General features: G+C 55.2%; 1 protein-coding gene across 1 annotated transcript in view; it reads right to left on the reverse strand.

The window, feature by feature from the left end:
• JPH3 (junctophilin 3) overlaps positions 1-22,468 on the reverse strand; it is a 46,151-nt gene that overhangs the window by 15,106 nt on the left and 8,577 nt on the right. The window contains exons 2-3 of the mRNA XM_084215029.1: positions 15,010-15,787; positions 128-252 (exon numbers count right to left, since the gene is read on the reverse strand). Of these exons, the coding sequence (XP_084071155.1) occupies positions 128-252; positions 15,010-15,787 (903 nt within the window). The remainder of the gene's footprint in view (positions 1-127; positions 253-15,009; positions 15,788-22,468) is intronic.

The raw sequence follows: 22,468 nt of genomic DNA on the forward strand, positions 1-22,468 counted from the left end.
GATTTTCCCCTCCAGGAGCTCCGGTGGGGATGGGGAGCTGTGGGCACAGGCTGAACCTGCAGCCAGGGCAGTTTGGGGGTTTGGGGTGTGTGCAGGACTGCGAGGGCAGGGCCTGGCAGGGACTGACCGTTCTCCCTGTGCTGGAAGGAAGGTGAGAACTCTTTGGCAGTGATCCTGGCGATCCGCGCTTCCTCCTGCGCTTTCTGCGCCGCCGTCACGGCCGCCTCCGCCTTGGCCCTGGAGTGAGAGGTCCTGCAAGGCAACAGAGACACCAGCACCCCGTTAGGCAGCTGCTCCCTGCCACGGGAAACCCCACATTTCCCCTACAGATTCCTCCAAAACCCTTTGGCTGTGAGGGAGGAGCTGCCAGCAGAGCTTGGGGCTGGCTGGGGAATGGGGGATTTTCCAACACCTTCACGAGCTGCTCCTCAGCCTGGAAATCACCCAGGAAATTCAGATTTGTTCCCCCAGGGTCCCTCCATCCCATTTCCCACCCCATCCCAGCAGCCTCTCCATGCATCTCCCACGAGCCTCCGGGGTTGAATTTAAAGCTGGTTTGGTTGTTTTTTTAACCAAACCCGTTTTTTTGGGGATTAAAAAAAAAAGAAGAAGAACATTTCCATGCCCACCCCCACGTTTTGCGTAAAATGCTGGATGTAAATAAATACTGGGAGCAGAGGTAGAAGCGGGGGGTTCGGCTCTGGAGCCGCCTCCACCATCCCTTCACACATTTTGATCAGGGCACTTTTTCCCTCTGGATCAACAACTGTCCCCTGCACTTGCTGATGATTCCCCAGAGGCTTTTTTTGGCTGGCATTTCATCCCATCACTCAGGATTTACAGCTTCTCTGAGAGCATCCTCCGGAGGTTGCTTTTCCCCCTTTTCCCCTTATCCGAGCTATCCAGGCACTTTCAAAAATTCCTGCTCCCACCCCAGTGCAGGCAGGGTTATAAATAACTCCACTGATTTCTTTTCCCTCCAAAATCAGGCCCTCCATCTCCTTTAATCATTTTTTTTCTGCCTCTCTCTGAATTCCCTCTAATTTCTCGACATCTGCGTGGAGAGGGAGTGCCATTTCTGACAGGCTCCTAAAAATGGAAAACAGGGCCAGGAATGTGCCTGCTTTGGTTGGAAGCATCTCCAGGGCTGGGGAACAGGGTGTGAGTGTGGCTGTGCTGTCACCTGTGTTTGCTCCTGACACTTCTCAGGTATCTTTGCACTAATAAATGCTTTATTCCCAGCCATTGGCTGCTTTGGAGCAGCCCTGGAAGTGAATCCGAGCTGTTTTCCAGAGTTATTGGGGGTGATGGAGGGGCTGTGGTGATGCTGCTGCAGGTTCTGAGGGTTCTCTGGGATTGTTCACCCAAAAATTGGGGTTTAATGGGTTTTTACTCAGCTGGAGTCCAGGCCTCTCCCTGCCAGCACTTAGGTGGGGTCAGAGGAGGGGGCAAAGCTGTCACAGCCCATTCCCTGTCAGGTATCCCAGCCTTGCTCTTTTAGGAGGAGCAGGGATGCCCCAAGGAGGAGCTGCAGCAAACTGCTGGGAGGGGAGGTTTCATGGAATCATGGAATGGCTTGGGTTGGAAAATACTTTAAAATCCATCTCATTCCAACCCCTGATGTTGGCTTCCACTAGTCCAGACTATTCCAACCTGGCCTTGGGCACTTCCAGGGATCCAGGGGCAGCCACAGCTTCTCTGGGCACCTGTGCCAGGGCCTTCCCACCCTCACAGATATTGGGAAGAAATTCCCAATATCCCATCTAAATCCACATTTTTCATCTTCAAACCATTCCCCCTTGTCCTGTCCCTCCATGCCCTGTCAAAGTCCCTCTCCAGGTCTCTTTCCAGCCACATTTTTGGCACCAGCATGCTCTGTGGGAAACACTGGGACATCAAACCTGTGCATTAAACCATCACAGCCACCAGGAGGTTAAAATTCAGATTCTGCCTGTCTGAGCTCCTTAAACCTCTGGCATCTTCCAGGGGAGCTTCTCAGGGATGTGGATTTGAAGCTCCTCCATCCATTTATGTCCTGGCCTGGAGCTGCCCGGACTGGGGCTGTCCCTGCCTCTCTGCAGCACTTCCCCAGGTCTCTGCTGGCCCAGCTGAGGATTAACAGCGTCTGTGAGTGCCTGGCCCGCGCTCAGCAGCCGGGATTACACTCTGCTCCTCCCTGGAGAGGTGCCTGGAGCTGTTTAGCCCTCTCTGCCTGCCAGGGAAGGAGGCTGGAGCAGCAGCCTGTGCCATTCCAGGGGCTGGGGCATATGGGGGTGGTGGCAGAGCTGGAGGAGCCCACACGGAGCCACCACCCCAGACTGGGCTTCTGGGATGGCCCAGGTTCTGCTCCTCCCTGTGGCACTCAGCACAATCATTGAGGGTGGAGAAGAGCTCCAGGGTCACCCAATCCAGCCTGTGACTGATCACCACCTTGTCCCCAGCCCAGAGCACTGAGTGCCACCTCCAGGAATTCCTGGGACACCTCCAGACATGGGCACTCCGACCCTCCCTGAGCAGTTCCAGTGCCTGGCCACCCCTTCCAGGAAGAAACTCCTGCTGATATCCAACCTAAATGGATTAAAATTACCACCCCTGGGGGGTGGATGGATTTCCATCCCTGGAAAACTCACTCCAAAGACTTCTGGATCTGCTCATCCCCACAGACTCCCAGGATCGGCCCAGGAAGTGCAGGAAATTTAAAAAATGAAAACTTGGAGATTTGGCTCAGAAAATCAATCCCATCAATGAAGCCACCTCTGATCTGAAATACACCCAGGGAAGGATGGAAAGCACTGGATGCCCTGGAACAGAGGGGATGCAATAGATTCCCTGGAGCAGAGGGACACACTGGATTCCCCAGAGCAGAGGGACACACTGGATTCCCCGGAGTGCTGCTGATTAATTGTTTGTAATGCTCCCTGAGACGCTGGCAGGACTGAAAAGCAGAATTATGGAGATCCATACGTTGCATAATAAAATCCATAAGTATTCCCAAATAAATGCCAGTAATCCAGTTAGTGCTCGCATGACTTTGTCACATCCTAAATTTACCAGCTGTCTCCTTTCTCCACGCCTGCTGCTCGTGGCGTGTGCTAAATCTTAATTCCCACTTAATTGCCTGGAGTTTATTTCCCTGGAAAAGTGGGGCTTTTTCCTCCCTGACACATGGACAGGGCCTGATCTCATCGCTCTGCTCCTCCTTCCCTAAGTGCTGCCATAAATTTTTTCTGGGTTGGAGACGCCAAACTGGAGACCACGGTGAAAATAAGGCTGGGGCTTTCCCCATAAAACAGAATTATGGGAGGGTTTGGGTTGGAAGGGACCTTAAAGATCATCCTGTTCCTGTGGGCTCATGAGGGGATGGAGGGAAGAGTGATGTAAGAGGAGCTGTTTAATTCCTCCCACCTCTGAGCATCCCCAGCCTCCTCCTCCAGCTGGGATGAATCCAGGAGCCTGGGATAGTGGAAGGTGTCCCTGCTCATGGCGGGGGTGGGGGAATGGGATGGGCTTTAAGCTCCTTCCAACCAAACCATTCCATGGTTCCAGGATTTTAGTGTGCTTCACCATCCAAGCTGAGCTGGGGGAGGGTGTTCAGGCCAAGATTGGGATTGGGAAGAGCCAGAGGGGGGAAGACCAGGTTGGTTTGTGGCTTTTGAACCTGGTTTTGGGTCTGAGGGCAGAGACTCCTTGCTGGGGCTGGCCTGGAATATTTCATTTATTAATTTTTTGCCAAGCTGACTCACTCTTCTCAGAGGATGAGCGGGCAAGTGGTCAAACTGGCAAGGGGACCTGGCAGGAGGCAGGGAAAAATCCCAACCAACCAGATTCCCAAAAATCTTTGCAGATCTCCTGTGATTTGGCCAGAGCTGAGAGGGGAAGGGATAATACCTGGGCCTGCTTCCTAATGCCAAGTTTATCAGCTCCAGCTAATCTATAAGAAGCTGGAATCAACTGATTTGCAAGGAAGAACTTGGCTTTTTAGGAATTCCAACAGTGACTCCAGGCTGGCTTGGAGTGAGCAAGGAGTGGATCCAAGGGTTCTGCTGCAAAGCCACTGCTGGGGGCTGGTTTAGCCAAAAAGGGGTGAACTCCCAGCAAAACCCTCAGGGATTCAGGAAGGAAGGAAGCAAAATTCAAACCAGGTGAGGCTTGAGAGGTGTTTTGGTTCCAGGAATGCTTTGGCAGGAGAACAAGTGGGACAAAGTGCTTTAAAATTAGGCTGGAAATTAGAATGAGTTTGCAGAAGCCCAGAAAGATTTCAGAGCTGGGAATGTGACACCTGGAATTGACAGGATGGCACCTGGAGCCATGAGAAACCTGGATCACTGGTGAGTCCTTCTCCATTCGCTGTTTGAATCCATCCAGGGGAGGGATTTGCCCCCTTTATTCCTATTTTTCCAGCGTTTTTGTACAGAAAATACATTCCAATAAAAACCAGGCAGCAGACACTGAGCAAACTCATGCTTGGGGTCAAAGGGAGCTCTGTGCTGAACACAGAGAAAAATCCACATTATTGGGAATGTTAAAAAGCATCCTATGGGTAAGATTTCTGGGAAAGAAAGTCTGTTTCCCAAAATTCACAGGCAGCTCTGGCTGCTCTTTTCCCAGCAAACTTCTCACTTCCCTGACCCCAAAGCCTGGCTGAGGGAAGGATGAAATTCCTGCTTTACTGCTGGGATCCTGTGCAGGGATGGAGATGCTCAGCCCTCCTCCACCCCACACCCAGAGGTCTCCCATTATCCCAACTCCAACAGGAGCACCACCAGGCTGCAACAAGTCCCAAACCCTTTCCACCCCATGAAAGGACCCCGTGGTCCCTATTTTTATGGAAAACCTGGAAATTGGCACATTCCCCACAGGCTTTGCTGGGAGTGGTGAGGATGGAGTTAAGCTGGCAGTGAGCTCATCCCTAATGAACAGCCTCAAGTTTTCCTAAGGGGCCAGGTTGGCTCCATCTGATCCACTTTGTCTCCAGGTCAATACTTCATCAGGCAGCTTTGGGGCTGTTTTTTTTCTCTTTAAATGCATCTTTATCTTCCTATAGGAGGGAATGTTTTCTCTCCCTCCATTACGGAGCTTCATGTATTTTTCAAACGGCAAAATTCAATTAAAACACACGCCAGCTGCAAGGAAATACTTCAGGAAAAATTCAGAGAGAGCATTTGCAGGGCGTTTGAGACTCTCTCATCCAAACCCCGGGGTCAGGAAAGCCTTGGGATGCACCTTGTCCTGGGAAGGGATGGCTGGATGAAGGAGAAAAAGGAGATTTTCTGGAAAACCCAGGCAGGCGTGAGGCTGGGAAGGGATGGCTGGATGAGGTGAGGAAAAGGAGATTTTCAGTGCAGCCTCCCCAGCGGGAATCCCTCGGCTGTGTGGGCTCCACGGGGGTTGTTTTCCAGTCCCTGTGGCACAGCGGGATCCAGCCCTGATTGCATCCAGCGAGGAACACAAAGAGCCGGTCCCCGGGGATGGATGCCGGTCACCAGCCCCGAGCCCTGGGGACGCCGGTGCGGCTCTGCCGAGGATATGGGATCGCTCGGGGATGGGGCAGGACAGGCGATCCCAGCTCCCAAACCCTGCCAGCTTGGGATCGATCGCTGCAACAGCCCCGGGAGGCTCTGCCTGCTCCGGGCAGCCAGGAGGGGAGGCTTGGCTGGGCTTCGTGCTCTCCTAGATGGGACAAATTGGGACTGAATTATTAATAACCACTGCAGACTGTCTGGTTTCCACCTCTGCGGGAGGCTCTCTGATTTAGGGCACAGCTGCAGTGCCCATCCTGCCTCCCTTTTCCATGCCAGGGGCTTCTCCGGGCACCGCATCCCGCATCCATCCCGCATCCATCCCGCATCCATCCCGCCCCGGAGGGCCGGGATGAGCGCAGCCCGGAGCCAGGCTCTGTCTAGACACGGCCCCGAGGGAACGGGGAGATGGCAGCAATTAACAACCTGTTTGTTATTTTCCCTATCTGGCGTTTATTACCCCGATCAAACCCGCTCCTAATTCCAGCTTGGCTCTTCCCACAGCTCTCGCGGCTTCCCTGTTATTGCAGCAGGCTCTCCGGGAGTGATTTGTGCAGGCAGCAGCACCGCGCTGGTCCTCAGGGGGTGGAATATTAGACACACCAATTAGCTGGCTGTGGAGAAATTCCCATTTACCTGCTCAGCGCAGGCATTTTTCCCAGCCTGCTCCCTCCGTCTGCTTTTCCCTCTGTTTCCCCCTCTCCCCCCACCCCAACCATGGCTGGAATTCTTAATTAAGGGGAAAAAAGCTGCTTAATGTGACCTCTGACATGACGTAATGCAGCCCCGAACGTCTGCTCGGGCTCTTTGCAGCCAGACACGGAGCAGGTGCTGTGCATAGCAAAGAGAGAGCCAGCCTTGGCAGCTCCAGATGGAGATTTTGGGATGAGAGCAAGGATGGATCACCCCTGGGCTCTGAGGAGGAGCAGGAAAGCTCCCAGCAGTGGCAGGGAAGGTTGGGAGAGGCTGGGATGGATGGAATGGATGGAATGGTGATGGCACACTCTGAAAAAATGGCTCTGGAAGTCACATCTCAAGAGAATGAAGGAAAAATAAACACTCAAACTCTTTAATCCTGGAAAAAAAAAAATCCCCTCAATGTGTTTGTTGCTGCCCAAGAAAGCAAATCAGAGAGAAGCACTGAAAATGTTGTGGTCAGGAGGCCAAATCCAAGTTTCCCTGTAATTTTACAGCAGGAAATGTCACACTGGGGGGGAATCATTCCCAAGGCAGCTGGAGAGCTCGTGGACAGCTGGGACATGGAATGCTCCAGGTCTCCCAAATTCAGGGGGACAGGGCTGGAGCCAGGTCCTGTTTAGCTCATTGCTCCAGGTACCTGTGCCAGAGCCTTCCCTACCTTTATATTTTTGGAGTTACAAATGGGGAGTGAATTCACCGAGGGATCTTTTGCCATTTTACACTGAAATTTCATTTTTTAATCTGAGTAAGGGGGGAAAAAACATCCCAGGCTGTGTCCTTGTGTCCTGTTCCTTGTCTTGGCATGGCCAAAAGGAGTTTTGCTGGAGAGCTGAATTCATAGCATGGAAAGGTGCAAAGTCTCAGTGACTGGGGGACAGGGATGGGCCATGTCCCCAAAATTCTGGAAGCAACAGCTCAAACCACATCCTTGAGCTGGGTCATTCCCAGTGTAGAAAGATGTGAGCATCAAATGCCAGGATTGCCTCTGGCTCACCTTATTCCCACCATCCTAAAAAGGATTTCTTTATTTTATCTCTGGTTTTGCTAAACAAAAAATGCCAAGAAAATCCAAATCCATTGACTTTAAAAGGCTGGGCCAGGTGGAGCTGGTACCCAGAGGCACATCTGGCACCAGGATGCTCCCAGCATCTCCCTGGCCAAGGAACACATGGAATAAGCAGGGCCAGGCAGATTCCTGCATTTCCCTTCCTTTTAACTTTGTGCCCCCAGCAAGGACAGAGCTGATGGGCTTTGCAAGGAGATGATGCCCTGGGTGTTATCTACAGCTGGCCAGAAAATCAACATCTGGAGAGGGAGCCTCATCCCTGGCCATCTGTCACTTGGAGTGGAGCTCTGCAGGAGGCAGGTGGGTGAAAACACCAGGATTGACCTTGGGAAAGGGTGGGCTTTGAGGCCACTGTCCCCCCCTGAGGTCTGGCCTCTCTCCAGCCTGGTCACTTTGCCTTCCTGGGGCACAAATCACCCAATCTCCCTCACCTGCCCAGCCCTGGTGGGTTCAGGCAGGAGGGAGAGGGGCTGGAGGTGCCTCCAGGGCTCTGTCACCCCTTTGTGGGGCAAGTGGCCCCAGCCCTGATGACTGTGGGGAGAAAAAGAATAAATCCTCCCCGTTACTGCAGCAACAAGCATCTCCTGCCTGCCTCAAACTTCAGAGCCCACCCAGCACGAGCCACTTCCCTCATCCCAGCTGCTTGCATGGGGGTTTGAGCCCCAAAATCTCACTTTTCCTACCTCCACCCTGAGGAATTGGGACTTTCTTAGTCACAACTCTAAAGGGATAATCAGTCAGATCCATGGGTTAAATCCCCCTGGGATTTTCAGGGGGGAAATTTGCTTAGCAGGGTCTACAGTCAAATCCTTTAATTTCCTGGATTAGGAAGTCAGGGCAGCTTGTCATTTGTCCTGTGGGGAGGAGGTGACAGCAACCTCATTGCTTGGGGCTTTTCAAACCTGAATAAGAGAAAGGAGAGCCTGGAACAGCCCAGCCCATTCCCTGTGCTCCCCCAGCATCCCAAACTTGGGGGAAGGAAAACCAGCAAGGAAAATCCTCAATAATTTGGCTCACCTCTGTGTTTTCCTCTTGATATTAATTCTGCCTCTCCCTGGGGAGGAAAGGGTGTGGGGAGGGACAAGGATGGGGTCTTGGGGGTGTTGCTGAAGGGAAGAGGGTGGGAAAAACCAGGAAACCCTAAATGGGAGTTGGGAGAAGAAAAAAGCACGGAGAGCTCTCTCACGAGCTGGGAAAGCAGCAGAGAGACCCCAGCTCTTCCCCTTCGTTCTTTTCCACACTCAAATTTTGGGATGCAGCATCCCTGGGACAGGCAGGGACACGGCTGGGGGGTTTGGGGAGGGAGGGGCTGCCAGCATCCCCCCTCCCGGCCCTGGGGACCAGCTGTGGGACTGGGTATCCCCAGCACCCTCTCCACCCCTGGAAGGGTGAGGATGAGGATGGAGGGGGCAGCGGCAGCCAGGGGAGGGATCTCTCCTTCCCTCCTCCCTGGGAAATCCCTGGGAAAAACAGCACTGCAGTTTCGTTGAGCAGGAAAAGCAGCAGAAAGGAAAAGGAAAAGCAGCAGAAAGGAAAAGGAAAAGCAGCAGAAAGGAAAAGGGGAAACAGCAGAAAGGAAAAGCAGGGGCTGCTGGGTTTGTGTTGCTGGTTTTGGTGTATTTTGCTTTCCCTCCCCGTGTGATGAAGGGCTGCTCCACCCAAAGCAACAGGGAGAGGTTCCATCACTGTGCCGGGCAGGAGAGAGGCTCCTGGGGGATCTCCGGGGGTTGGAATGGTCCCACTCCCCTCCGGGAAGGGCTGGATTAAATTAATTCGGATGATCCGCGCTGCGATGGGCTGCGGTGAGATGCCAGGGATGAGGAGGAGGAGGAACAGGAGGAGGAGGAAGGGGAGCCGGCAGCTTCTCCTTTCCCCGCGCTGCCCTCGCCTCCTGCCCTGCGCTCCGGGGCAGCCCCTTCCCATGGCAGGGCTGCCTGCCAGCACTGAATCACCTCCCGTCCTCCCCGCCTCGCTGCCAGCCCGTGCCACCCCTCCCTGTCCCCTCCATCTGCTGTCCCCGCACAGGTGACCGCTGCTGGCACCGCTCTGCCCCTCCTGCATCCCAAATCCCCGCTCCTGCTCCGTTCTCTGGCTGAGCCGTTCCTCCGGCATCCCAAATGCCCCTCCTGCATCCCAAATCCCCTCTCCTGCTCCGTTCTCTGGCTGAGCCGTCCCTCCCAGCTGTGCTTGGCTGCGGGATTGTCACAGAGCACCGCGTTTGGGAGGTCTCTCCTGGCGGGGACAGGGACAGAGCCACGGGGACAAGGAGAATCCGAGGGGCTGGGAATGTCTGCCCGGCAAAGCTGGGAATGGTTTTGGGAACGGTTTTGGGAACGTTTGTCACACACCTGGGCCGTGGATAGGGGATGTTCTGGTCCGTGTTCAGCTCGCTGGAGAGGGAAGGGGTGGGAACGGCCAAGCTGGGATCAGAGGTGCTGGGTCAGGGATGGGAGGGCAATGAAAACCAAAACCCCACTGAGTACAAATGACCTGCCGAGCTTTTCCCTCGCAAATCTTCATCCCTACAAAAGGCACTTCACTGTCCAGCCTGGCCCTGCCCTGGAGGCTGCCCCCCGGAGTGGGGTGGCTCTTGGGGACACACCGAGCCGGCCCTGTGCAAGCCCGGAGGCTGCTCCTGACTTTTGGCACGGCCACAAAAGGGCTTAAGGCTGCAAATCCCGTCTGAGCAGGAAGTTATTAAATTGGCATGGCCGGAGCACGTCAACAGCACGGTGCTCACATCGCATCACATCCCGCAGGAGTCGCCCGTGGGGAGGGAGGGATGGACGGGACACCCCGGGATGGCAGAGCCCGGGCTGGAGGTGGAAATGTGCCTGTCGTGAGCCACAGGTGTCCTTGTCATCCCGGCTGAGGGGATACGCCCTCAGCAGCACCAACAGCTGATCCTAATGGCATCCCCTGAGCCCTGGCAGCACGGCAGGAGCAGGGAGGGAGGAGGCAGGGGAGAGGCAGGGAAGGAGGGAAAGCTCAGTTCCAGCAGCAGCAGCAGCAGAGCCCAGTGGAGGCTGCCAGCCCAGGCTCTGCTCCTCTTGCGTTGCACAGGGGAGGTTTGGGGGAGAGAGGGCTGGGGGGACAAGGAAAAGGTGCTGTGAGGAGAATCACCTCCTGCCCCAGCTGCTGTCAGCCTTGGAGTCACCTCCATCCACCCCCTGAGTGTTTCCCTCCCTGACCCTTTGCATCCCTCAAGGAAAGGATGGGGAGGCCAGGAAGGGAGGGAGGGAGCACAGTCACCCCACACGAGGCCTGGGGGCCCCAGGTGATGCCCTCAGTGACCCCATCAGTGCCCAGCTCATGGGCTGAGGTGACTCCTGCAAATCCCTTGCTTCAGCTGCTGGCAGGGCCTCAGCAGAGAGCAGCAGCACTTCTCCAAAGAGCCATGAGCAGAGGAATCCTCCCTGGACTCAAAATTTTCTGGAAAGGGGCTGGTGACAGTCCCTGCTCCACCTCACCAGCTCAGCCCTCCCTGCAGCCAGCTCAGCTCTGCCCCATCCTGGCTTTGTGTGTCCCTGCTGTCCTGACCCAAGGAAGGGGACACAAAACCCTTTTGGAGCCCTTAACCCCCACCCCTCCTCCTCCTCCTCCTCCTTGTCCCTCTCCATCTGCAGCAGGAGCCCCAGGGACAGCACGAGGCAGGATTGGGGTCAGCACCCCCAGGCACCCAAAGAGCAGCAGCAGCAACCCGAAATCAAAGGCAGCCCAGACAATGGCAGAGCTGCGGGCTCAGGCCTGCCAGAGCATTAAGCAGCAGCATCGCCGGGGCCGAGAGAGCCGGTGGGGACATTACCGGGGCCGGGAGAGCCGGCGGGGACATTACCGGGGCCGGGAGAGCCGGTGGGGACATTACCGGGGCCGGGAGAGCCGGTGGGGACATTACCGGGGCCGAGAGAGCCGGCGGGGACATTACCGGGGCCGGGAGAGCCGGTGGGGACATTACCAGGGCCGGGAGAGCCGGTGGGGACATTACTGAACACAAGTACATTTTCACATGCATTATTTTACAGACTCCTGTGACTCTCAGAGCAGGGCTGCAGCAGCTTTGCTTTTCTCTGGTTTTGCCCGAGCCGTGTTTCCATTTTTCTCACAAAAATACCTGTTTGGTTCTAAGAACCTCCTGTACTTTGCTGCCTGACCTCAGCCCTGGCTGCAGCATCCTCAGGGAGCATCCAGGCTGAGTCCAAACATCCCCCTTGTCCCCTCCTCACTGCCAGGTTGTCTTTATTTCCCTCCTTTTCCTCTTTCCCTCCAGTTTCCCTGTCTGGAGTTGAATGACACTGTGCTAATTTGTGGCCCAGCTCCTCCTGAGACGGTGGAGCTTTAATTATATTTTTCTCCTGGTTGGTGCAAGGCTGGGCTATAATTATGCCAGGGAGAGCATTACTTAGGAGTGACCTGGGAGCAGCATTCCCTCTGGGAACCAGGGCACTGGCTGCTCCCAGGAATTCTCATTTAAGGCACTGGGCAGCAGATCCCCCATGCTGGAGAGGAGTGGAGTGTTTGCCACGTGCCACCCATCCCTGGGACTGATCCAGGGACGGTCCCTCCTGCCACAGCCAGCCCAGCCACTAGTTACAGACCCTTGAAATGGGGTTACACTGGTTACAAACCCCTCAACTGTGGAAGCAGGACAGATGTAGGGTCTGTCTGAGCTGCCATCACCCATCCTGGAGAGCTGCAGTCAGCCCTGATGTCCCCTGACATTCCCTGTGCACCCATTCCCCCCAGCAGGTGGCTGTGCCAAAAACCAGGGCCTGGGCTGAGCTCCCTGGCCCACCTTTGTTGCCTGGATATTTTATTTTAGTGGATAATAACACACCAGAGCCTACAGATCATTTGCCTGAGGTGTCAATTAACACTAATGAGATGGGGCTCGGGGTGTCCAGTGTTCACCCTTCCAGGGTGGCAGCAGAAAGACTGCAGGCTCTTGGCTGATTGGAGAGGGAATAAAGGTCTCCCAGAGCACTCAGAAAACACCCTGAACACTCCTTTTAAACAGGCTGGCAAAGAGTTCCCTCCTTGTCTCTCCCTGAAAACTGACATGGAATCATGGAAAGATTTGGGTTGGAAGGGACCTTAAGGTTCATCCAGTCCCACCCCTGCCATGGGCAGGGACACCTTCCCTACCCCAGGCTGCTCCAAACTTTCTCTTGGCCTTGAACCCTCCCAGGGATGGGCCAGCTGCTACCAACAGCAGCTCCTCACCCTCATCCACATCCCTTCCTCCCTGAACAATTCCAGAGAATCAGAGGGAATTGTGTGCTCTCCCATTCAATTACAGCAAAGAATATTTAGGAGAATCTCCTCTCGACCCTAAAAGAAACCCCTTAAAGGTGCAGATATCACTGTGCTCTACTCAGACTCTTAACAACTTTAGGAAAGCAATTTACATGTCTCCAGCACACTGTGTTTTTAGCCTACTTTCCTCAGGAAATGGGGCTCACTCCTGTGATTGTGCTGTTTATATATCTATATGCCATCACTCCCACACTAATAACTTTTGAACGTGTTGGCCAATTCCAACCAAATCTGACAGAGCGGCAGAGTTTTCAAAAATACTGAATTCTTACAAATTTAATGAAAGCCGTGGGTGGGCACATATTTTTTTATTTTTTTTTTCCCCACCAAGGGAAAGGCTGCAGAGTGAACTCAGATAGAAAAGAGAAAAGAATACACACACACACACACACACACACATGCACAGCCACACCAGGTGCTGGGAAATTGGAGTTTGTGTTGGCATTAGAGGAGGGGTGTTCCACCCCTGAGCCCCAAAACCTCAGGAATGAGCACCAGGATCCTCCCCCAGCTCTGTTTTGTGGCATTTGGACGATGCAGTTTGGTGTGGGCACTGCAGGGGAGGGTTCCTTCATTAGGAAGCTTTAAAATTAAATCGGACTAAGATTAATAAGAAAGCTTTTCCAGCTGGATCTCAGTCTGTAAAACCTTGCTCTGCTCTGGTTCTGCAGGCTCAGAGACTCTGCCAAAAGCCTCGTGAGGGGGGAGAGCTCGAGCTGAGGGATTGGAGGTTTCAGACAAAGCGGTTTAAGGTAAAAGAGCAGAGATTTACATGGGATATTGGGAAGGAATCCTTCCCTGGACCCACCTAATCCCATCCATCTCCTCTCTCCATCTTCCACCCTCCACTCCCCAGCCTCCCTGCTGCTCTCCAGCAGAGCCCTGGGCCATCCAGTCAGTGCAGGGCAGGGAGCTGTTCACAACTGGCATTCCTGACTTGATTTTTTCCCCTTCTCCCCCATAATTAGAGGTGGAATATTACATGTCAAGAGCTCATTGAGCATCTCTTCCAATCCCACTCTCATGGGGTTCCAAGATCATCACCACTGGAGGATTGAGGATGCTCAGGTTCTCAGATCCAGCATCCCACGGCACACTGGAGCTCCACATTTCCAGGATCCATCCCACAGCTCACTAGAGCTCCACATTTCCAGGATTGCAGCCTTTCGAGGCATTCCCATCCATCCCCAGACCACAGGGAAAGATCTGGCCTTCCCACTGCTCTGCAGTCTGCTTCCTACCTGCCATTCTAGTAGGATTTTTCATTTTTTTTCCCAACCATCAGCTCAAAAACATCATCAAGCCCAAATGTGCTCCCAAAGCAGGCCCAGGAGGCTCATTCATATTGCAGATAAGCCCTTGGCAGACGTGCTGATAAAGATTTCAAGTGTGACTCTGCATACAAATATTCCAGACCCACCAATTAATCCAGCACAGGAGGCTGAGGAGGTACCTGGGTTTTTCCCCTAACCCCAGCCCTTTTTCCCAGCCTGGCTGCTAAATATAGCCCTTGCTCAGAAACAGAAAGAAATGACATGCTCTAATAAACCACCCCAAAATGTGATACAAAGAGCCCTGAATTCTCCAGAGGAGCTTTTCCTCCTCGCCTCACTGCTGGTCTGGGAGCTCCCTGCAAGGCACAGAGCTCCAGGTGCCTTTTGGGAGCCAGCTACAGGGTGCTTGAGCTGGCCCTGCTTTGAGCTGGGACCTTATTTACACTTAAATTAGACATGGCTTGTTTTCACCTTCCCTCCTGCTGGTTTTCAGCAGATCCCAGCTCTGGATCTCTGAGCAGTTCCATGAGGGCTGCCCAGGGAGAAGGAGCATTGTAGGGCACCCAGATCTGCTGTTTTCCAGCAGAGCCTCCCCAGGGCTGAAGCCACATATTTGACTGGTTTTCCACTCGAAAAAACTCTCTTGGGAATGGAAATAGCTGGGAATGCTCCCAGCACAGGCCAGCCCTGGGATGGTTCCTCTTGGCTGTGAGTCAGGCAGAGGATTTGGGCAATCTCAGGAGCTCTTCTACTTATCCAAGAGGAGCGGGAAAAATGGGATAAATAACCAGCACCCCCTAAGTGACAGCGCTCAGCCTGTGACAGCCACCGAGGTGCCACCACCCCCTGCTCAGGCTGCCCTGCGTGGCCTCCCTGCCTCATCTGGGGAGGTTGTGCATCCCCAGCCCACTGGGAATTACCAGAGGTACAACTGGGCTTGGATCCACCGTGCTTTGAACAGCACCCCAAGGCTTGTGCAATGCCAAGGCTGCCGTAAGATCCACATAACACCAACCCGCCGCGAGTGCCTTCCTCCAGCAGCGCCCCTACAACAACAGAACCTCTCACCCCATTTATCCCCAGCGCCCAGGGCGGGACCCCGGCTCAGACACACCGGCACGGGGGGGAGCGCCCTTACCTGGACGCCGCGATCTCCGCTTTCTGCTTGGCGATGGTGGCCGCCCTCTCGGCCGCCTCCACGGCCCGATCCACCTTCTCCCGGATCTTGCTGGCGCGCAGCGGGATCAGGTTCTTCCTCTTGCCGCTGACCAGGATGTTCTGCTTGTACTTGCCCTCCTCCTTGGTGCCGTCGGGGAAGGTCATGCAGCCGTAGCCGTGGCGCTTGTTGTTGGCCCACTCGCCCTCGTACTTGAGCCCGTCCGAGCGCTGGCTCACGCCCGAGCCCGAGCGCTTGTCGTTCTTCCACTCGCCCACGTAGATCTCGGTGGTGGTGGCGTCGATGTCGTCCTCGATGACCGAGAGCTCGGCCTCGCCCTCGCCCAGGCTGATGGTGGAGTTGATGTCGCTGGCGGTGGAGCTGACCGTGCTCATGCCGGCCTCGCTGCGGAACGAGCTCTGCTTGCTCCGCTGGCTGGCCAAGGAGCTCTTGGACTCGGACTTGCGGAGCTTGAGCCCGCTCAGCAGCGAGCGCCGGAAGATTCCCTTCTTCTTGCTCTTGAGGATCTCGGCGTCGCTGTGGGCCATGAGGACGAAGCCGCCGCGGGACACGGCGGGGCTGCCGGCCACGGCGGGCGAGGCGTCGGGGTGCAGCGCCGTGCCGTTGGTGTGCTCGCTGCGCAGGGAGTTGATGGACGTCCTCAGGGGTGACCTGATGACCGCGGCCATGCCGTAGGGAACGCTCTGCCGGACGCCGTAACCCTGGCGCATCCCCCCGACCCACTGGCCCTGGTATGTCCCTGCGGAGAGGAGACAAAAGGAAAAGGGGTCATGGCATCAAATCCTCTGGGAGGTCTTTGAGGCTCTGGGATGCCAGTCCCATCTCCAGGATGGGGATTGCAATGTCAGGTTGTGGAGGGGAAATTGATTGGATTCACAGAATTCACAGAATAACCGGGGTGGAAGAGACCTCAGACATCATTGAGTCCAACTCGGCCCTGACACCTCAACTCAACCCTGGCACCCAGTGCCACATCCAGGCTTTGTTAAACACACCCAGGGATGGTGACTCCACCACCTCCCCGGGCAGAGCATTCCAGATTGCAGGCTTACACTCCAGCTGCAGCATGGGGGTGTTAGAAACCAGCCAAGGTGTCAAGGAGCTGCCCCTTAGATCAATCCCTAAGGTGAAAGGGAAGGGAGCAGGGGTGTGGAATGGGGGAATGGTTATCCAGGAGCACACTGTGATCCCATCCATGCTGCTGGCATCTCACAGTGGATGGATAATGTATAACAATCCATTTATTTATACACACAGAGCCTTCCTCCAGTGTGCTGGGGAAGGCAGCAGCTCCATAGAAATAAAGGGCTCACGGGGAGAGATCCATTTGGATATTCCCCTTGGAATTGTGCCCCTGTTGGAGCTCCTACATTTGCGTGGGCACTTCCTGGAGTTTCTTAACTGGTTGTTGGTGGCACGAGACACACACAGGGCTCCACCACAGCACTGGGAACAGGGGGACAAGGAGCCCACCCAGCCAGGGGGGCACAGCATGGACCTCAGCACCCTCCCTGTGCACCAAAATGCGGGGTGGGTGGTAATCTGCTCAGGGTTCCTAATCCCATCCCCTCCTGGAGCTTGGAGGTTGGCACAATTCCAGGCCTTATCCCAGCCCTTTGAACTGCAGGGCTTCTTTTTATTCTTAGGTCAGTTTAATCTTCTCCAGAGCAGCTCGAGATGCAGTGATGCACTGTGAGCTCTGCTGGGGAAGATTGAGGAGCCCGAGGATGGCTCTGAGCTGGGCCCTAGAGCTGCTGGAATGCTGTGAGCAGTCCCAGCCCTGGGATGGGCACAGGCAGCACCTCACAGCATGGAACCTCCCTTTGTGCCAGCCCTGCTCCCAGACGCCCAGGGAGCCTTAAATAGACCTGCTGAAATAGTGAACCCTGCGTGAATGGGGCCAGTCCTACCCCAGCACTCCCTGAGGAATTTCCCTGCCCAGTCCTGGGGCTCAGCAGTGGAGAAGGGATCTGGGCTGGAGCAGCTCATGCTGAGCACAGGAACTGCTTCCTGAGAGTGTGAAACCAGCACCTGGTCACATTCTGGGCTGTATTTTGGGGTTCTTCAACTGTCTCTTATCTGCCAGTGCTTTGAACAAATCCCCCAGGATTTGAGCACCCTTCCCTGTGCTCCAATGGGGTGGCAGTTTTGTGCACCCCAAAAAAACCAGCAGGCCCAATCTGGAGACCCCACAGAGCCTGCCCTGGAGAGGGGACGTGGGGAGGCAGGGGCAGGCAGGATTTGCTGAGGGTTTATAGGATTAGCACCGGGATTAGGGCAGGCATTGGCAGGGCAGGGTGAGGAGGTGGTGACAGGGAGAAGGATGGGGGACAACCTGTGAGGTGCAGCTCAGGGGACACAGCAGACATGTCCTGTGGGGGGGCTTGAGCAGGGAGTCTGCCTTGTCCCCTGTGGTGTCCCCAAGAATGGGGAACACCCAGTGCCATGCACCCACAGCTCTCCCCAGGCCTGGGATGGTGGCTGTGGCAGGGGAGAGCCTGCCAAGGTGTCCCTGCATTCCCTGAGCACCTGGCAGCACCTCTCTTCCCTTTCTGGCTCCATCCCAGATTATCTCAGCAGGACAATGGAGCAGCTTGGGGAAAGATTCCCACCCCAGAGCCCCAAATTCCCCTGCCAAGGAGCCCTCAGGGGCGCCTGCGATGTCCTCACACCGTGCTCCTGCTTCCCTGGAGATGGATTCAGTGGTTTCAGGGAAAGATGCCAGTGTGGGCAGGGGCACAGGAAGAACAGTTCCTGCATGAGATCCACGAGGTCCCACCCTGCCCAAATCCTGATCTCCCTTTCCCTTGGCTGAATCCCTTCATTTGAGCCCTGACCCCACACAGGTCCCTCAGCCTCCTCATCTCCTGGCAAACGTGCAGCTGAAAACCCTCCCTGGGTCGAGCTGGAGCAGCTGAAGGATCACAGCCCCGTGCTGAAACCTGAGGGACTGGCAGGGAGCAGAACAAAGCTCTGTGGGCTGGAGCACCGGTGGAAAATTGGTCCCAGCAGGTGAGAGCTGCAGCTGTGCCTGTCCCCAGCCAGGCTGAGGTGCCCAGGGTGCTGCCATCCCACCCCTGCCTGGCCTTCCAAGCTGCTCCTGGAATGGCACAGCTGCCAGGAGCAGTCTTGGCATCTCCTTGGCAAGGTGGATTTTCCAGCCACTCCATCCTGCTCGCCCTCTCCCAGCACCATGCAGCAACTCCTCACCCCCAGCTCTGCTTTTGTGGGTGTCATTCCTTCCCTGCAGCAGGGATTGTCCCCAGGGATTGCCTCAGAGGCCACACTTGTGTCCCCAACAGCCACCAGGACATCTGGGCAGCTTCATGGTCACCAGCAGATCAAAGAGCTTCCTGCCAGGGAGCTGAGCCCTTCCTCAGCCAGCAGAGCTCCTTCCTTCCCTGACCTCAGGATGTTTCCAACCCTGGATCTCCAGGATTTGGCCATGGATCACGGGAGGCTCTGGAGCCATCTGATCTGCACTGCTGAGCCACCTCCTCCCTGAGCCCTGCTCAGCTCAACCTCTGCCCCAACATCTGCAGATATCTGCACAAGGCTTGGCCTCACAAGGAGCCCAGAGACTCCTTGTCCCTGCAGAGGAAGCAGGATTTCACAATATTCCCCTCCAAGTGCTGGGATGTGTGGAATGAGGATTTCTGACAGAACAGAATCATCTGCTGAGGTGCTGAAGGGAGAATTCCAAGGATTTTGGTTGTGAGCACCTCACAGGGTCAGGATGCAGGAATGTGCTTCCCTCAGGATGGGAGGCAGGGAGCAATCCAAGGCAATCCTGGCCACAAAGCCATTGTACTGCCCGAGCCAGAGGAGAGCCAAAGCCACCGTGATGGAGGAGAATCCTGGGGAGGAAAAGGTCCCAGCCTCTTTCCTCAGCCATGCAGGGCACTCCTGTGGATGCCTCCAAGATGCCACAAATATCCATCCCACTTCTGTGTGGTCCTTTTGCACAGGGCAAAAAGGACAAAGAGAGAGAGGAAAGTCTTGGACACGGAAAGCCAAGATAAAAAGGGTGAGGAAGTGGCCACGACCATGCCAAGCAGAGCTAAGGAGAGGGCACAGCCTCAGGCTAGGAGAAAACAACTGGAGTAATCCCAAAAGATGGATTTGAGAGAAAAACCCTATTTCAGAAATAACTGCTGAAGTGCAAGAAAGGGAACAGGCTCATGGGAGTAACAGGGATCAATGGACACACAGAGAGAAAACAAGGGGCAGTGCTGTTGGACACATTCACTGGTGCTCCTAATGCTGAATTTGGGGTTTTTTTGGCTCACTCCCCTTGGATCAGGGCTGGCTTGTTTCCAAACTCCTGCAGGAATTGCCATGGCCTTGAGGAGCGTGCAGAGCCCCATCCTTGGCCAGAGGCAGCAAGGCTGAGAGCAAAGAGCAGGAAATCCCTGGCCTGGGAAGCATCATTCCTGATTCTCCAGCAGTGACAGGGAGCAGCCCTTCCTCAGCATTTGACTAAAACCCATCCTGGGAGGAGAGCTGAGAGTCTGCAGGGCAGACCTGGTGGCCCCATAATGCCAAAATCCCCCAAATCAGGGCTGGGCTGGGTTTGCACTTGCAGCAAAGCAGGAGTGGGGTGAGCAGGACCCTGCACAGCCAAATTTTCTGCTGGGAACAGGGATAAGGCAGCAGCATCCCAGCAGGTCAGTGGGCTGGGGAGCTCTGGTGCAGCTCCTGCTTGCAAAGCTCTCGTGAGGATTGGAGGCATTGCAGGAACAGCGACTCCTTCCGTGCATTTCCCTTCCTCTGCCAAAGAGATTTTGGGGAATTTGCTGGGGAGGGGAGGAATGATCTCCTGCTCTGGCTCATCCCTCTGGGATGCAGCACTGTGGGGATCCAGGACTGCTCCCTCTCACTGACAAGGACTTTCTCCTGCGTGGCTGGGAAGGAACAACCAAGCCATGGTTTGCTGTCCCAAACAGGAATTTCCTGGACTTGGAAGCCTTTCCTGCTTATGGAGAGATGGTGAAACCCCACAGTGAAGCCCAGCCACTGGATAAAGGGGATGTGCAGCATTTATTCCAGTGAAATCCAGATTGATAACAAATAAACATCCCAAGGAGCTCCCCCAGGAACAGCTGGAGTTTGAACAGCGCAGGAGGAAGCCCAAAGGGAGGATGTGGGGCTGCTCAGGTATGTGGGGTTTCCTCTGGCTTAAGGCAAGATCAAGCACTTGGACATAAACCTGGTCCATGGTGTTGGAAGGAGATAAAAGTAAGGATTTTTGGGTTGGAATAACTGCATTTTCTTTCCCTCTCTGCCCATACCCAAGATTTGGCATTTTGTAGTCACTGAGCCCTCTGGCCCCACTCCAGGAACACCATTAAGGAAGGAGAAGCTTCACAGCTGCTCCCAGGCTTTTCCCAAGCCCACAGGGCCGGTTCCATGTCCTGCAGGATGAACCCTTTGGCAAAGACATGGATAAAGCCCACGGGAGGTTTGCACAGGCCTGCTCTCTTCCAGCTCCTCATATAGAGACATCCAGGCAGGAATTTGGGATGTTGTGAAGCACTTTGAGGGCAGCAGACACACTTGTGTCATTGTCACAACCTGACCTCAGAATGAGACAAATATTTGGAAAAAATTCCTTCTCCATCCCTAACACTGAGTTAGAACCCAAGCACACCCACCACGCTGGGTCAATATTCCCAGGTTAGATAAAATCATCAGCAAAAGGGATGCAGCTTCCCAAGTTTGCCTGGAAAATGGGAGCAGGAGGCTCCAAAGGGCAGGAGCTCTGTCCCATCCTTGGGGCACAGCCAGAACCTCCTGGTGCAGTGACTGTGCTGGGCACCAGCAGCATTCCCCAGCTCCCCAGAATCCCAGGCAGGAGGGGGAAGTGGTCCAAAGTGCCCCTCCACTTTTCCAAGCCAAAGCAATTAGGTTTTACAAATTGCTGATTTATCTCAGAGAGGATCCTTCCTGGTGTGCTCAGCCCCTCTCTTATCTCTGGCCTCTGCAGCATATTAATTAAAGATGTCCGATGGCAATAATTAGGCCGGGCTCTTGAATTCCAACCAGAGGAGGGAGTTTTACAGATATCCTCTTCCAGCTGCTCAGTATCACAGAGCCCAGGAGGATTCACACACAAATCATCCCAGGAACACCCATCCCAAAGGGAAGAAATCTGGAAGAAAAGAGAGGGCTGCAGAGCGCTCACCCAGCCTCGGCTCTGATGGTGTGACATTGGGGACAATCCTTGCTGGCCATGCCAGGGAACTGCTGGGAAAAATGTGCCCCCAAATGTTCTGCCTGACTCTATGGGGACCCTTGAGCACAGGAGCAGAGAATCCCAAAATGGTTTGGGTGGGAAGGGATCTTAAAATCCACGTTGTTCCCACTCCCTGCCATGGCAGGGACAGCTTCCACTGTCTCAGGGTGCTCCAAACCCCGTCCAACCTGGCCTTGGGCACTGCCAGGGATCCAGGGGCAGCCACAGCTGCTCTGGGCACCTGTGCCAGGGCCTGCCCACCCTGCCAGGGAACAATTCCTAATTCCCAATATCCCATCCATGCCTGCCCTCTGGCAGTGGGAGCCATTCCCTGGGTCCTGTCCCTCCATTCCCTGTCCCCAGTCCCTCTCCAGCTCTCCTGGAGCCCCTTCAGGCCCTGCAGGGGCTCTGAGCTCTGCCTGGAGCTTCTCCTCCCCAGGTGAACACCCCCAGCTCTCCCAGCCTGGCTCCAGCCCTGGCAGCAGCTCCGTGCTCCCCTCTGGAGCTGCTCCAGCAGCTCCACATCCTTCTCACACTGGGAAGTCCCAGAGCTGGAAAAGCACTTCAGGTGGGGTTTCAGAGGGGGACAATCCCCTCCCTCAACCCCCTGGTCACTGCATGGACGTGGGGACACATTTTCTGCCAGGATCCCCCTCCTGTGCTGTCCCTGGTGGCAGCAGGACACCGTGTCCAGCTGGGTGACTTCCACGCCCTGCCCTGTGCCCAGCTGCTGCTCTCACCCCCAAACCCTGCCCTAAACCCCCCCAGGCATGGCATGGATGGCTGGAGGTGCCACCTGCACTGCCCACTGGGAATGTGGGACTCAGTGACGCTGCCTGTGTCCAGCACCACAGGGATTGGGAATCCACAGCAAATGATTCCCCCTCCAGCCCTGCCAAGGCTTCCCAGCACCAAGCCACGCTCAAAACACAGTCAGATGCTTCTGCTGTGGCTGCTAATTTGCCAAAAATATGCTCTGGTAACTGCTTACACAGGGGAAGGAATAAAGTATGGATTTTTGAGTATGCAAATCTAATCTGCAGGCAGGAGCACGTGATGGGTGTTAGTCATAGTGCTAATGCTGGGTGCATCCAGACAGGGTGGGCACAGCCAGGCCTGGGCAGCCAGGGAGGCACAGAGGGCGAGGAGGAGAGGATGAGGAGGATGAGAGCTGCCAGGGGCTCC

Source organism: Fringilla coelebs (assembly GCF_963513975.1).
Source record: "Fringilla coelebs genome assembly, chromosome: 14".
Taxonomy (NCBI): domain Eukaryota; kingdom Metazoa; phylum Chordata; class Aves; order Passeriformes; family Fringillidae; genus Fringilla; species Fringilla coelebs.